The following is a 15602-nucleotide window of genomic DNA, read 5'->3' as shown; positions in this document are numbered from 1 at the left end:
TTACAGTTCAATACAGAACTATTCTATACACACATTAACCCTCCTACTCTGTTTGGGTCAAATTTGACCAGTTTTAAGTTAGAATACTCATAAATATTACCCAGTTAACCCAAAACTTTGGAGAAAGCAGTTGTTAATTGTTAGTGCCCTTAGAATCAAATCTGACTTTAGACCTCTTTACTAATCTCAACAAGTTTGGAAATGGCAAAAGTCGGCCACAGGTGATTTGCTCACCCTAAAATACCCTAATAATAATTATTTATTTCCTTTTCATACATTGTTTTCCTCTCTTTTCATTGTTTTATTAGTTGGTTAAATTATTGTTCTCCAAAAGAGTAGCTATTATCTAGACTAAGACCTGTGCCAGTTAAATTTCATAACTCTCAGTCATAGTTACAGTCCCCTAACCCAGTGGTTCTCAAACTTACAAAAAAAAATAATGTAGCTCCTGCAAAAAAAAGAAAAAAAAAATCAGACTGACTAGCAGAAAACATTTGCACAGTAATCACATATGAACATGAACAAGACTGTTTATAGCTGCAGTTCATGATTGCAATAAAGATAGTAATATTAAATATAAAATGTGGTTTATTAATCTTTTATTTACATTTTTTTTAAATTAAACTTATTATAGTATAATTATATAATTATTTGTTATCATTATTTTACCCCCCTTATCCTCATATTAAGCAAATACAGAGCTGGGAAACAACTTCTTCTTCAGGTTCCCATTATGTGCTTTATAGACCAGTAAAAACTGATCCAATCTGGCCCAATAAAAAAGCCAACCTGCCCCGCCCAACCGGTACACGTGCGTAAATCAATGACTCGAACCCAAAATGCAAACCCACAAACCGGAACTCATAAGTTTCTGGTAACGACCTACTTAATGTTGGCTTTTAAGTAAATTTCTTAAGGCTATGATCTTAGATGTGTAGCTGATAACCTACGTGGTTTGTTTACATGAGCTCATAGCTGACAGGTACAGTGGTTTGTCAACGTGAAGATTAAGTATAATATTTAACAAATTCACTATGGACAGAGAAACTCTTACTTGCTGTAATGATATGGTTTTAGGCATACAAATTTGAAGAGGGAAATATTTTAACAGGACATTATGACCGAAGAGATTAAATATGTCAGACCTTAACGGATTTTCTTGGTCAAAAGCTGAATGAGAAAGTCTGACTGCAGCAGCAGTGATGAGACAGCTGCTTGTAGTGTGACAGAGACAGAGAGAAGGAGGGAGAAGGTGTAAAGTGGACTATTGCGCAATGTTTCTGTAAATTATAACAACGCCACCCATAACCTGCAATATTTCTGACAAGCTTAGCCAGAACCGCTCAACCTGTAAGACCCTTGGGCTGTGGTTCAGCCCGTGGGTCTCACAGGATCAGGCCCTATACAACTACCAGATGTGTGGGATGTAAACAACAGACATGGCGACACTCAAGGAGGTTAGTATTATGTAAATGCTGAGATCAAGGCAGAAAAGGCATCAGCAGCGATGTCGGTGCTACGTAAGGCCTCTACAAGCCCGTTGTAATCCCCACTGCTGTGTCTACTCTGTCACATCTGCTCTGCCTACACACTGCCTTTGCTGTTTATTTACATACTACATATCACATCTGCATCCCATCGCGTTCATTTTTATGCGCAGCAGATGCACCAAATCGACGCAGGCGATGCGTGGCAGCCATCATGGGTATGCATACCCGTAGTTAAAAGGAAGTATATCTCTAACCTAACAGTTGTTGCCACAAAAGAAACCCCAGTCTATCGCTTGCATAATTTCAAGTGCTTTAAAACAAACAACAACGCTGGTTTTCCTGGTTTCATGGGAGGTTATGTGCCTGACTAATTCTTGGAAGGGTGCTGTGACCTTTTGGTGTCTGTTGTAAGTCTTTTTGCTAAGCTAACAGACGACTGGCCCTTAGCTCCATATTTAGTGCGCAGACATGATGGTGGCACCAGTCTTCTTATGTAACTCTCAGGACTTCCCAAAATGTCTTCAGTATTCCTTTAACAAACAGTGTCAAGTCTCTAAAGCCAAGTGCGCAGAAAAAATGTAGAGAATGAGTTTTGAAAGAAAGAAAAGAAACAGACGGTCATGTGAGACTCAAGTTTGACTAAAATTCAACAGTCGAATTCTGCTGAGACGGTAATAAATTACAGTATGAAAGCTTAAATTTAAACTCCTACCTGCAGCATTTACCCCTCCAAAAAATGTATTCATGCATTTCTCATGCAAATTCAGGTTTCACACCATCTCTCCTGACTCAGCACATTTCAGGCTGAGAAGAGCGGGTTGAAGGCCTCAAGGAAATCAATAATGACTCAATACCAAAGGCAATTGGAAAAAAACTTCACTGCAGTGAAGTGCAGATGCTACACCACAAGTCAGTGTATGCACACACACACACACACACCCACACCACTCAGCCTCACTCGCACCTACATATCCATATAGCAAGAGGGTCGATACAAAGCTCTTCTCCCAGCTCTTATGTCAGGACTCCTCTGGGTCCAATTACTGTCGCCAGAGGCAGCTTCTGCATTCCTTTGTCAGCGAAAAACAGCGGTCCCCAGGCCCAGTCACATACCTTAACACTGTTCACTAATGGCCAGGCTGTTAATGAGAGCCCTGCTCCTCATCATAACCCTCTGATCGCCTCCATTGCTCTCATCCAAACATTTTCAGAGGAATCACCTCACAAATCTTTTGATCGAAGACACACACAGCTGAAGAGGGGTCAGTTTCATCCGTGATGTGTAACAGCACCATGAACTTCTCCCAGGGCTGGCCCTCGGGGAATTCCAATCCCCCGCTATCTAACAGTACGAAGATTACCATGCTGCAGCATCAGCACCACAAAACAACTTCTCACAGCTTTCTTTTCATTCTGCAGTTCCAGGTCACATCAGAGCACGCTTTGTTCTCCTGCTCAGTGGTGGACGTGTTCTCTCAGCTCAATCAGAGCTTTGAAATCATCCGCAAACTGGAGTGTCCCGACCCTCAGATCGTTGGCAACTACATGAAAAGATTTGCCAAGGTGACTTTCAGCTATGAATGCTCTCACAGAATCACTTTACCTGAGTAGACACTCTCATAGGGGACCTATTTTGCTTTTCCTTATTTTCTGTCATATACATAATGTTATAATGTCTGCCATGCTGTTTGGTTGAAGTAATCCAAGTGTCCTGAAGCCCTGATGTGCCATGTTGTTTTGAAAAACATTAGTAGCGCTATGCTTTTAGCCTTGCTTTAGCCTTTTTTGGGTGAACTATCCCGCTATATAAAGTGTGAACCTGGAAAAGCATGCAGTAGGTCCCTTTCAATGCAAAATATTCCAGTGCAATATATAATTGTACCCTTTTTGTGTATCTTTTTCTCAGACCATTGGCAATGTCCTGCTGTCCTACGCTGACATCATTGCAAAGGACTTTCCAAATCACGTCAAGAAGGAGAAAGTGGTAAGTGTTAAAGGTAGACGACATAAGAGACAAAACTCAAAAGAAGGCGCTCTTTGGTATCATCTAAGAAGGCCACCAGAACAAGCCACCAGATGGAAATTTTTCTGTCAGCGGAACAAACAGCAGTGACTGATTAAATAGTTTAATTTGAGCTCCATCAAGAGCTTTGGTGTACGTGGTCAGGTTGATTAATTTTAGCACAATAAACTGCTCTTCTACCTAATAGCCGTGCCCAAGTCGCAGTGTTTCATAGTGAATTAGGGCTGTGTAATTAGCTGAATGTGGTGTAGGCTCGGGGTAAAGTGGGCTGCTCTCCCAGAGAGACCAGGAGCCCCGGAGGAGCAGTAATTACTGAAAACTCCTATTTCTCCTGCCCTGTATCACCGTGAGTGCTTTTCGCCAAAGAAGCAATAAAAAAAAAAGTTAGGAGGACTAACCTTGATTGATTACAATAAAACGCTGGAAGCAGACAGAGAAAAGGGGGTGAGAAGTGTGTGTGTGTGTGTGTGTGTGTGTGTGTGTGTGTGTGTGTGTGTGTGTGTGTGTGTGTAAGTGTAAGTGTAAGTGTAATGATTTTTTCTGTTTCTCCCCTCAGCCATGTATCATCATCAATAACATCCAGCAGCTCCGAGTTCAGCTTGAGAAGATGTTTGAGGCCATGGGAGGCAAAGATGTGAGTTTCATACATGCTGTTATTATTGTGATTGTGCTGCTACAACATGGCTCTTGTGTTCATCCTATTTGTCTCTTTCTAGCTCAATTTGGAGGCAAGTGACTTCCTTAAGGAGCTGCAGAACAAACTCAACAGTGTAATGGACGACCTCAGCCGCATCTTTGCTGTCAGGTAGGTGTTTCTACTTGGTTCCTGTGTTGAACTAAGACTTGCAGGAGCTAGTTTTCCCAGCTGATTTTATTGTCTGTTTACATGTTGTTTGTGTTTGGTTGTGCAGTTTCCAGCCCCAGATCGAGGACAACGTGAGGCAAATGGGAGACATCTTAGCTCAGGTAAAAGGTCAGACTGTCCCGGCAAACGGCAGTGTGGTTCAGGAGGCCGACAACGTCCTGCAGCCCATCATGGACTTCCTGGACAGCAAGTAAGTACGGCTGGGTATCAAACATCAGCACTGTTGAAGATTGGACTGAAAATATGTCTCAGAAGTTGGAATTAATTAAAATGAACAAACTGTGTATGAGTATGCACTATGGTATTTTTATCACATACTATACTATGATTTTTTGTTGAAATTTTAAAAATACTATACACTGACATTTAAAAAAAAATTACTTATACTTTCTGAATATTGGTAGGTGTTTGTAGTACTCTACACACTACACAAGTCAATGAAAATATATTCAGTGCTGCCTTCATGTCTGTCAGTTGAGAGATTGTGTGTTTCTGTCTTTCAGCCTGTCGCTGTTTGCTAAAATCTGTGAGAAGACCGTCCTGAAGAGAGTCCTGAAGGAGCTATGGAAACTGGTGATGAACACAATGGAAAAAACAATTGTGCTTCCAACACTCACTGACCAGACGGTATGTAATAATAGAAATAATAATGAAGAAAGAAGAACAGTCACTCTTATTTTCTTCATCATTTTAATTTTCTTCTTTGCTTCCGAATTTCAGTGCTTTTCATTGTTGTGTTTCATTGTGATTGAACATTAACCCATCTATCTTGCCATCACCCCGTCCTCTCTCCCTTTCTTCCTTAGGTTATTGTAAGTATGTGTGTGTGTGTGTGTGTGTGTGTGTGTGTGTGTGTGTGTGTGTGTGTGTGTCTGTGTGTGTGTGTGTATATATACACAGCCTCTGTTAGCATGAAGAAACACTGTCAGGAGACTTAACACCACCCTCTGTAGCCTGTGTTGTTTTTTCTTTTACAATTCTTTCTCCTCCTGTGGATACCAATGCATCAAAACCTGATTTAAATTGCAGCACGATGCACCAGAGACAACATTACCTGCTCTTGAGTCCCTATAATACCGTCTGACTCTACACCAAAGCACTAAAACCTTCTCTCTGTTCCAAGATGTAGCTGAATGTTTTTACTTAAAAGATACATAGATTAGTATAAAACATGTAGTTTGACTCCTTTCCCCCCTCACTCTTCAAACTCCTGTATCTGCAGCTGTCTGTTCTCACTAAATCTCTTGAACTCACCTCTCACTCAACTGCATATCTCTCAAACACCCCCCTTTTGTTTCTCTCCTCCCTCTGCTCACTTGTCTGTCCATGTCTTCGTCACAGGGCACTCAGATGATCTTCAATGCTGCTAAGGAGTTGGGCCAGCTTTCCAAGCTCAAGGTGATGAAAATACAAGGCAATAAAGAAAATGAATAAAATTCATCTAAAGTACAAACTGCATTTTAGCAGAAACTGTGGTCAAGACTGATTCCTCTGTTTGATCTGTCCTGCAGGAGCACATGGGGCGAGAGGAGGCCAAAGCTCTGAGTCCTAAACAGTGTGCTGTAATAGAGCTGGCACTTGACACTATTAAGGTATTGTATGATCCGTTGAGCAACACAGCGGCTGGAAATCGATGCTCCTCATTGTTTTAAAATATTTTAGTTTGATCTGTTTTTGCTTAAAGGTCCAGTGTGTAGCATTTAGAGGCATCAATTGGGATAAATGGAAAGTAATATTCATAATTATGTTTTCATTAGTTTATAATCACCTGAAAAATTGTTACTTTAGAATGAGCTGTTTATATATGAGGGGAGTCCTCTTCCACAGAGTCCACCATGTTGTTTCTGCAGTTGCCCAGAACGTTAAAACTAAACACTGGCTCCTGATAAGGCCATTCGCATTTACACGTCAGCCACTGTAGTTCTCCTACATAGTCAATTTCCATTCTGCAACCTCAGTACTAGATGCCACTAAATCCTACATATTGGACCTTTAACATAAAGAAAAACGGAAAGGCAGAGTCTAAAAAACTCTAGACTGACTGATCTCAAATATCACTAAATTAAGATAAAAGTTGTCACGCACAATAATAAAGCCTGTAACATAATATTCCTTTTGTAGTGGTGAACAGATTTAAGCAGGTGCGTTTTATATGTAAATTATTTACATACAAATATTGACAGAGTAAATGGCATTTACATAAGACAACTACAATCATCTAAGGCTGGGGGAAAAATCAATACTGTGTAACATCACATTATTTTGTGTAGCAATATTGTATTGATGCGCAGATTACAAGTATCAATATTTTTTATTATATAATGTATTATTTTAGCAAATATTAAACTTTTGGTAGCATACTACAATAATGAAAGTAGCTGCTTTTTCATTCCACTAGATATGTTTTGCTGCAATAAAAATAAAAAAAATGCTTAAAGAGAAATAAACAGACAGAAAACTCATTTTCATTTTATGAGATAAAAATATGTTGACAAAGGTTTTCCTTAATTTGCAGTTGACAAAAGGTATTTAATTGCAATATATTGCAGTAGATGTTAACAATTACTGCAGTATCGTGATCATATAGCGAAAGGAGGGGGCTCTTGGGGGCTCTTTCCAGGGACACTGGGAATTTTTATGCTACTTTATTGTTTTTATTTTACCTTCTTTTTACGTGTGTAATTCTCTGCTGTTAATTTCATCTCCCCCTCCTGCTTCTTTCATACTATAAAATGCCCACAATGCACAGCAAATTTGAGTGCACATACGATGTACACTACATTCAACACCCATCTACCACAATGCAATACAATTCCAACGTAGTGTCCGAAATCTAGTTTGGTTATTCCCTATATAGTAAATATACTATTTAATACACACTACATAGTGAACAGTGAGTGAGTGAATGAGGGGACGGTTTCGGCCAAATTAGAGTCACCAATTAACCTGCATGTCTTTGGACTCTGGGACGAAACCAGAGAAAACTGACACTGAGACACGGAGAATATGCTAACTTCGCACAGAGTGTCACCCCCACCCGAAGTCTGAACCCTGCCCCAACCTGAGTTCAAACCCAGGACCTCTTGCTGTGAGGTGACAGTGCTAACCACTACACCACTCGGCCACCCTATAAGACAGTTAATAAAGTTTAAAAAATATGAAACTTTGAACATCATAAACATCATGTTTGGTGCACATTAGTGCAGGTTTAGAGGTTTTTAAGTTGCCAAACCAGCTTCAGACTCACCATGATTTGCTCCATAGCTCCAGGGCTGACAAGGGTGTTGCACACTACAAAACAGTTTTGTCACAGTTGTGTGTTTCCTGCTTAGAGCTCTCTGTGTCCTACTGCTTGTCTGCCTGCTTGCCATCTAACCCGTCTATAAATACGTGTCATGTTACATCTGTTTCACAGCAATACTTCCACGCCGGTGGTGTGGGCCTGAAGAAGACGTTCTTGGAAAAGAGTCCAGATCTGCAGTCGCTGCGCTACGCATTGTCTCTGTACACCCAAGCCACAGACAAGCTCATCAGGAAGTTTGTCCTCTCGCAGGGCGCTCAGGGTACGACTTCAGGCAGCAACAATACACACACACACACACACACACACACACACACACACACACACACACAGTCACACAGAAAGTTCAAACAATTTCACACAAAAATGCTTTCAGTTACTCTCAAAGAGCTCCACCACTTATTCTTACTGTAACTATGGCTTATGGAATCAAATGGGATTATGAGAATAAATAGAATAACTTGCCTTCAGTGTTGGAAGGAAATGTTTAATTCTTTGCTTCAGTGAATTGCAGTATGAATACCAGTAAGTACTGGTTTTACTTATATAGAGTATAACCTTAACTGCCAACAAAAAGGATTTGAGATGAACAGAAAATGGGAATACTTTTAAATATCTTGCTCGTGACATTATTTTCATCTAGATATTTTTTCCATTAGCCATAACACTTTAATTTTTAGTATTAAGAAAGTTTTATACATGCTTCCCGACTGTTTTAATAATGAACACTTTTGCCTTCCTCTATTGATGTCTCTCTTCTGTGTCCTTCTAGTCCACGGAGGGAAAGGGCTGAGGTGCACAGCAAACGAAGACACACCGCCAGAGAAACGTACGTGTCAGCAGTGTTATGTAAAATCTGCATGTCCCCCACAGCAGCTCAGACTTGTGCTCAGACATCTGTGTGATCAAACTGTCAGAAACCAAAGATAGCTCGAGACAGTGAGCAGTGTTAGCCCTCGGCACTCTGCTTCTTGTTTTTTTTTTTTCTCCTTTTCACTTTCCAGTTTGAACTCCTAGAAAAAGCATGTCTAATCTAACTATTTGTGGTAGACAAAGCTTATTCTGTGCATACAAAAAGTTAAAGTCCAGGTGAGAACATAAAACTGCAATGACTTGAGATCAAGAGGAAACTGGGTTCTGCAAGACACAATGCATGTAAGAACAAGTCATGCACAGATTATGTCAGCTGATGAAAAGGAGCTTTTCTACAGATTTTAGTGTTGCAGTTTGGATAGTTTCAGTTTCATCTCTTTTTTCTCTTTCCTTCGATGTGAATAGAGAGTTAAGAACAAATTACCAGCCATTACTGTGTTACAGGTTTGCCATTTACTCAGCAATCGAGCTGGCACAAAAGCTGCATTACCCAGCCAAGTGCTTATGGTATTATCACAGAGAACCTGTGTGTTTGTGTGTGTGTGTGTGTGTGTGTGTGTGTGTGTGTGTGTGTGTGCGCATACATTCTGCATGTTTAAATTTAGTTCACAATCTGCTGATGTATCCTAATTTTCCAAGTCATCTATCTCAGCTGTGCTACACTGTAGACTGCAGAAACCACTGGTTATGACCATGCAAAGACAAATGAGGACACAATCAACTGAGTAATTACTGAGTGTGGCTTTACAGCGTCTGGAGTTGATGGAGTTGGCGAGGTGGTCATGTGCGTGGACATCTTACCCCAACCTAATGGAGAACACAAGATCAATGTCAAAGGTAAAAAAAAAACCCAACATGTCCTAGTGTTCTTGTTCTCTCCTGCCTTCCTTCTTTAACTTGACCTGCGTTTGTCCTCCAGTGGTGGCTGCTAATGACCTGAAATGGAAGGCGCAGGGCTTCAGGCCCTTCGTGGAGGTCTACATCATCGGTCCTCACCTCAGCGACAAGAAGAGGAAATTTGCCACCAAGTCCAAGAATAACACCTGGTCACCCAAGTTCAGTGAAAGCTTCCAGTAGTGAGTGTCAGCACATTCTGCAGGATGTGATTGTCTTTGTTCTTTATTCACATGATGAGGTAAAGCAGAATTCGGAAATACACCCTCCTGCTGCAGCTTTCCACTCTGTCCCAAGCCCCTCCCATCAGACAACCATGGGTGTATGCACATGCTTTATAAAGTTACCTAGTGTTTCCCATAAATTAAATTTAGTTAATCTTACTTTATTGTGCCAGCAGCACATTTTCTCAGCCCCTCCTTGGTCCCTGTCTCTTGCTGTTTATCAGACCACAAATGACACAAGAATTAGCCAGATAGTCATCCCATGGTTTCTCCACCTCACTCTCCCGCTGCTGTGGACTGCTTCCCAACAACAGCAGGCGACAGCTCAGGAGACAGAGCAGTAGCATCTTGAATCTGGCTGGTCAACCTTCCCAGCAACTGTTGTCACAGCGGGCTAATGGGGTCTTACCAATGCAACGGCAGCAACAGAAAGTTAGCAGATCCTGAGGAGGAGCTGTCGCTGCTTGCTCTTCTCCCAGTAAAGGGGCTGTAGTGGGGGGGTAAGGTGTCAAACACACTTTGATTAGAGCCTCTAGATAGAGTTATCAACAACAACAGGTATCAACAACATCCTCTGTCCATCTCTGAAACACTTCACCAATATTGACACAATGTTTTGTTTTCTCTTAGACTTTATTTTAGACTTTACTTTTGTCAAGTTAGTCTTCCTTGTATGTGGTTCCCTTGTAATGAACGCAGTTCTCTCCAGAATAGCAACTTTTTCTGCAGGATTCTCCACAATTGAATCAGGCTTTTGCCGAAGGGACGTCCACTCGCTTCAGCATTAACGCCCTCTCTCTGAAATGACCAGAGTCTCTCATCGCTGGCTAGATTTTCTAAAGCCTGAAAACAGCCAAGAGGAGCTGCAGATGTCTCGTGTTCTCTTAGATCATTTTAACAACCTCCTTAAAGTTTATTATGGGATTTTTGCTTAATGACGGCACTGAAAACTGCTCACCCAGCTTTAACTTGTGGACAGAAAGGAGGATATGCAACTCAGCATACTAATAAAACCATCATACTATAGATAGACTTATCTATAAGAAGAAAATACCAAGAAAACCATTAATTAATTCAGAGAAGACAATAAGATAAGAACAACTTCATAACTTTGTACAAGGTAATTTTGTTGTAATGTTGTATTACCGAATACTACTAAAAAGACATGAAGTAAAATATTGATTTTGTCTCGTTTCAGCTCGCTGGGCACTGAGGTGGGTCCAGAGAGCTACGAGCTGCAGGTGTGTGTGAAGGACTACTGCTTTGCCAGAGAGGACCGCACCGTGGGCATGTCCGTGGTGCAGGTGAAGGACATAGCCAGTAAGGGCAGCGTCACCTTGTGGATGCCGCTGGGCAGACGTATCCACATGGACGAGACGGGCCTGACGGTGCTGCGCATTCTCTCTCAGCGCAACAATGATGACGTGGCAAAAGAGTTCGTCAAGCTCAAGTCGGAGCAGCGTTCAGCTGAGGAGGGCCGCAGCTGAGGCGGCCGCGTAGAGACACGTGTGCACAAAACCACCAGAGACATAGTACTGTGCACACTTAAAGTAGTCACACCTGCATAGATAGACATGTGCAATACACAAGCACACACATGACAATACTCTATTGTACATATATCTGCATACATTATGCAACATTTACATTGCAATGTTATCAATGCAAACATGGAGGAATATGTTTATAAACATTCATATTTAATTTTGAATATTTCAGCAGCTCACCTCAAAGCTCTCAGTTTAAGGTTAGCCTCACATTAGCCAGTATTTTCCAGCCCCTCACTCAGTCTCTCCCATAACACATCACACCTTTTATACGCTGTACATTTAGATGTGATATAATGCAACGCAGAACTAAACCATGTGAATAGTTTGTGGACGACCACTTTGCACTTTTGCTTCTCTGTGTCTTCAGGAGAGCAGTCCTTGCCTAGCGATGCTCTGTCTGTCTGTCCGCTTGCCTGCCTGACTCTGTGTCGTTCTTCCAGTCCGTCGGTCTTTCTCCAGCCCCTCCCCCTCCTGCTTCTTTCCCCTCCTCGTCGTTTGCTCTGCATAGTCTTCCCACGGTGTGATGTGTTGTGTAGGTTGGAGTTCAGGCACAGATCTAAGATCAGATCCCTTTTTGCCCAAAAATCCAAGTAGAGAAAAAACACTGACCTTAGATCAGTGTCCGGGGGCAACGTCACTGCTTGTCTGTCCTGTAATGTACCAACGTCCTGCATGTTGACCCCAGGAACACTGTGATTCACTTTGCTGTAGACATGGCAACCATTCCCCCACCTTCATAAAAGATGGGTGCCTCCAATATTTTACCCGTGTGAGCATGGTGCAAATATAACCCTGGTACAATAAGGTTTTATAATTATGACTAACAGTCATCATCATGAAGAAGACACACAGACAGTGGGAATATGCTGAGCCTGATATGTGATGTGTGGATAGAAACAAAGGTTGTGGCCGCAATGTGCTTTATTTATTTATTTATTTATTTATTTGAACTTTTCTTGCTTCACATCACAACAAACTGAGCAATACCCCAGTGTCTAACACATCCACACCCCTAGAGTGCACATTAACTCCAAAAAGGGCTACAGGATCAATGGACTGGGATGTCAGTTTACGCACTAATACATGCTGTCCATGCTTCTGTTGGCAAATTGACCACGTTTCCCTACTTGCCCCACTCCCGTCCCCCCGTCTACCTGCTCTGCCACAGACACACCACCACAATGCATACACTCTGATTCAGAAAGTCTCTTATGAGAGACACTGGGGAGGACACCCAAAAGGACAAGCAATGCTGAAGGACACTTCCCCCCGGTTGCCTGCGCATGTAACCTAAACCCATCTCTTTAAGGCAATAGTGGTTTGTTTGTATGTCCACTGAACCTTGTGGTTTTTATGAAGAACAGACCGCCTGTGAACATTGCTGTGTCTTTTGTTGTTGTGTGTGCATGTGTATGAAGGCGTCCTTGCATTTGCTACAAAGTGAGGACCTAGATAAGTAACTAACAAAGTGGGGACATTTTTGGAAAATGAGGACATTTTCACTGGTCCTAACTTTTCAGAGGCCTGTTTTAGGGTTAAGAGTTGTATTTATGGTTCAGGTTAATATTAGGTTTAGATTTGGGTAAGGAGCTTTGGAATGTCAATGAGGGTCCTCACAAAGATAGTAGTGCAGGATTTTGTGTTTGTGTGTGTGGGTGGGTGTGTGTGTGTGTGCGTGTGTGTGTGAGCAAGAGGGAGAGAGTGACTGTCACACTTGGCAAAATGGGCTCTGAGATTGTGAGCAATATATTGTATCTACGTACCCTAAATGTATGCGCTGTCAATATAAATACAGGAGCACCAACTGCAATATCCAGATCCAAGGAATGGGACACTTATGATTCTTTTTTTTAATTTAATTTCATTTATGGACTCATAAAATCCCTATTCCTCTTGGAAGTGTGTACGCTTTTTCTCACGTGTTGGGTAAGAAGGAAAGTGTTTTGTCCTTGAATTCCTATTTGCGTTTAGGACCAAATTTGCACGAACCATTTTTTGTTGCATTTATGTTGTATTAGTTTAAGTCCTGTCACTTGTTAATGACCCCTTTACCTTGCACTGTAAAAAAGGTGAGCAAACACTTGCAGTCATAGTCTGGCTTGTCCTGTAGTCTCTCTGTTAAATTTAATGATGTCAGTGACAGTGAGGTTTTCTTGTCGCTGGGTGGAGCTACACCGTACTGTCACTGCTGACCTGTCACATGTTGTCTTTACTGAATACTGCTGAATTCTACCAAAAACAAAGCCTCTGAATGTTGTGTATCCTCAGCAGAGCCTTTTTTATATTATCAAAGGGACAGTTAATCCAAAACCAGGACTCACTTGGGGACACCGGCTCATGCCTTTTAAAAAAAGACTAAAATTGCCATTTAATTTAAGCATCCAAATTTCACTTTTAGGGAAACTTTTGGGTTTTTTTTTTCAACCTAGACCCTATTCTACAATGTTTTTGTGTGTATGTGAAATACACAGAATTATTTTCTAATGTGATCCACTATTGAGAGAGTGCTGCAGCCGCAGCAGCAAAACGGGCTGCACTGGAATCACTACGGGCAATTGTGCACACTCAATTTACATCCATTAAATGCGTGTTTTTGCAACTGACAGGCTTAGATTGTTATTAGAAGTGTCTGACAACATTACAGAAAAGCCCCTACAGAGAAGTGAATTATTTATCTTTACCTTTAGCCGGTGTGAGGACTTCACTTTATGAAATTTTGCAAGATTGACATGTTGCAGGAAGAAAACAGTAGAAATGTTAATGACAGTCAGACAGAGGAGCGCCAGGATAAGTTTGTTGTGTTTGAGTACACAAAGCGTAGCTTAGGGTTATCAACAAGATCTGGCTGAATATTGAGCTGATTTCTAAAAACGTGAAAAAGTCTGCAAAATAGCAGAGTGACACCTCACCTTGAGTGAGACTAATGTAGTTGTAGCCATGATGTTGTCAAACATTTTGAATCACAATCTGAACTTGTCAATAGCAAAAAGCTTTTCTTTTTTTTGTCTTCAATTTATGGGACACAGTTGCCTGCAGTGATGACACTGCCATCTGTTTGCCACTGCAGCTCTTGCCATACTGAACCATTGTCAAATGTTATTGTCACTTGGAAACAAAAACATGGGAAAAAAGGATCCGGGTTAAAGAATACATACGTTTCTCTTTAAATAAAATTGACAATTGTGGGTGAACTAGCCTTTAAATGAGCATTCCCATTTAACACACAGTGCAGTTACATTGTTTTTATGTGTTGAATTCTAGGGCTCTAGACAAAACTTGACATGTCAGGTTGTAGCTGAAAAAGCAACGAAAGAATAACCAGTTCGGGGCTTGTTGGTTGCCTGCTTCATGTATTTAAACACACATCTACACACCGATCTCTGCTCAAGCACAAAAGGGCACATGTAAGATGACATGCATGCATGCACGCCAACACAACCTGCGTGGAGACCAATGATGCCCACCCTGTGAATAGAATCAACTTACAATTGCATGATGGGATACTTTATCGTGCCAGCAAGTGTCTCTTTGATGTGACTTTTTATTTTCCTTTTTTCTTTTCAAAGCTATGTAATGATAAATCATCAATGTTATTTATGTTTTCCAAAAAGGCTTGTGAATATGTCATCTGTAACCAATATGAATGTAATGTGAACACAGAACTCGCATGAGAGAATTATTTTCTACTAAGGATGTTTCTTATTTGTTTCTTATCATTATTGATTGTTCCTTAATGAGGATGAAGTGGAACTGGAATGCAGCCTGATTGTGATCTGCTTCCTATTAAAAGGACATTTGTGTCACAATCTAAACGTCCGCTTTATTATCAACCTGGTGGTGCCTGAGAATCACATCACTGCAATGTTATTTGTGTGTGGAATTGCATTAATTCAGGCATTAAAGCTCAGAAAATAAGCCTTAAACCATAAACACCTTATACAGATGTTCCCTCTCAGACAACAGGCTTTTATATTAACACACATACTATAGTATGTCGTCAAAAATGCGGCTAAAACGTCATACTATAGTGTGTCGTCAAAAATGTCATAGTATAGCATGTTGTTAAAAACATGACCAACACTTCAAAGTATAGCATGTCGTCACAAATATGTCCAAAAAGTTATACTGTAGTGTGGCGTCCAAAATATCACAGAAGTCATACTATAGTATGTCATCCAAAATATCACAAAAAAGTAATGACTTTTGGCATATTTGGATGACATTCTAAAGCATTACTTTTTTGGAAGTTCTGGAAGACATTGCAAAAATTAGACATATCCTGTCTCAAACAGATGCCGAAAAATTAGTGCACACATTTCTTACTCCCTATTATTGCCCCAACACGTCCCTGAAGTCTCTCCAACTGGTGTAGAGCACTGCTG

General features: G+C 41.0%; 1 protein-coding gene across 1 annotated transcript in view; it reads left to right on the top strand.

The window, feature by feature from the left end:
- Positions 1 to 14588, top strand: part of LOC121950959 (protein unc-13 homolog A-like) — a 57230-nt gene extending 42642 nt beyond the window's left edge. The window contains 13 exon segments of the mRNA XM_042497103.1: positions 2910 to 3053; positions 3397 to 3474; positions 4070 to 4147; positions 4230 to 4318; positions 4425 to 4568; positions 4882 to 5005; positions 5720 to 5776; positions 5890 to 5970; positions 7794 to 7941; positions 8452 to 8508; positions 9303 to 9389; positions 9472 to 9628; positions 10869 to 14588. Coding sequence (XP_042353037.1) covers positions 2910 to 3053; positions 3397 to 3474; positions 4070 to 4147; positions 4230 to 4318; positions 4425 to 4568; positions 4882 to 5005; positions 5720 to 5776; positions 5890 to 5970; positions 7794 to 7941; positions 8452 to 8508; positions 9303 to 9389; positions 9472 to 9628; positions 10869 to 11157 — 1533 coding nt within the window. The 3' untranslated portion in view covers positions 11158 to 14588.
- The last annotated feature ends 1014 nt before the right edge of the window (positions 14589 to 15602 follow it).

The sequence above is a fragment of the Plectropomus leopardus genome, chromosome 12 (assembly GCF_008729295.1).
Source record: "Plectropomus leopardus isolate mb chromosome 12, YSFRI_Pleo_2.0, whole genome shotgun sequence".
NCBI classification, from domain to species: domain Eukaryota; kingdom Metazoa; phylum Chordata; class Actinopteri; order Perciformes; family Serranidae; genus Plectropomus; species Plectropomus leopardus.
Note: the sequence above shows the minus strand (reverse complement) of the source record. Positions and strands in the feature narration are given on the sequence as shown.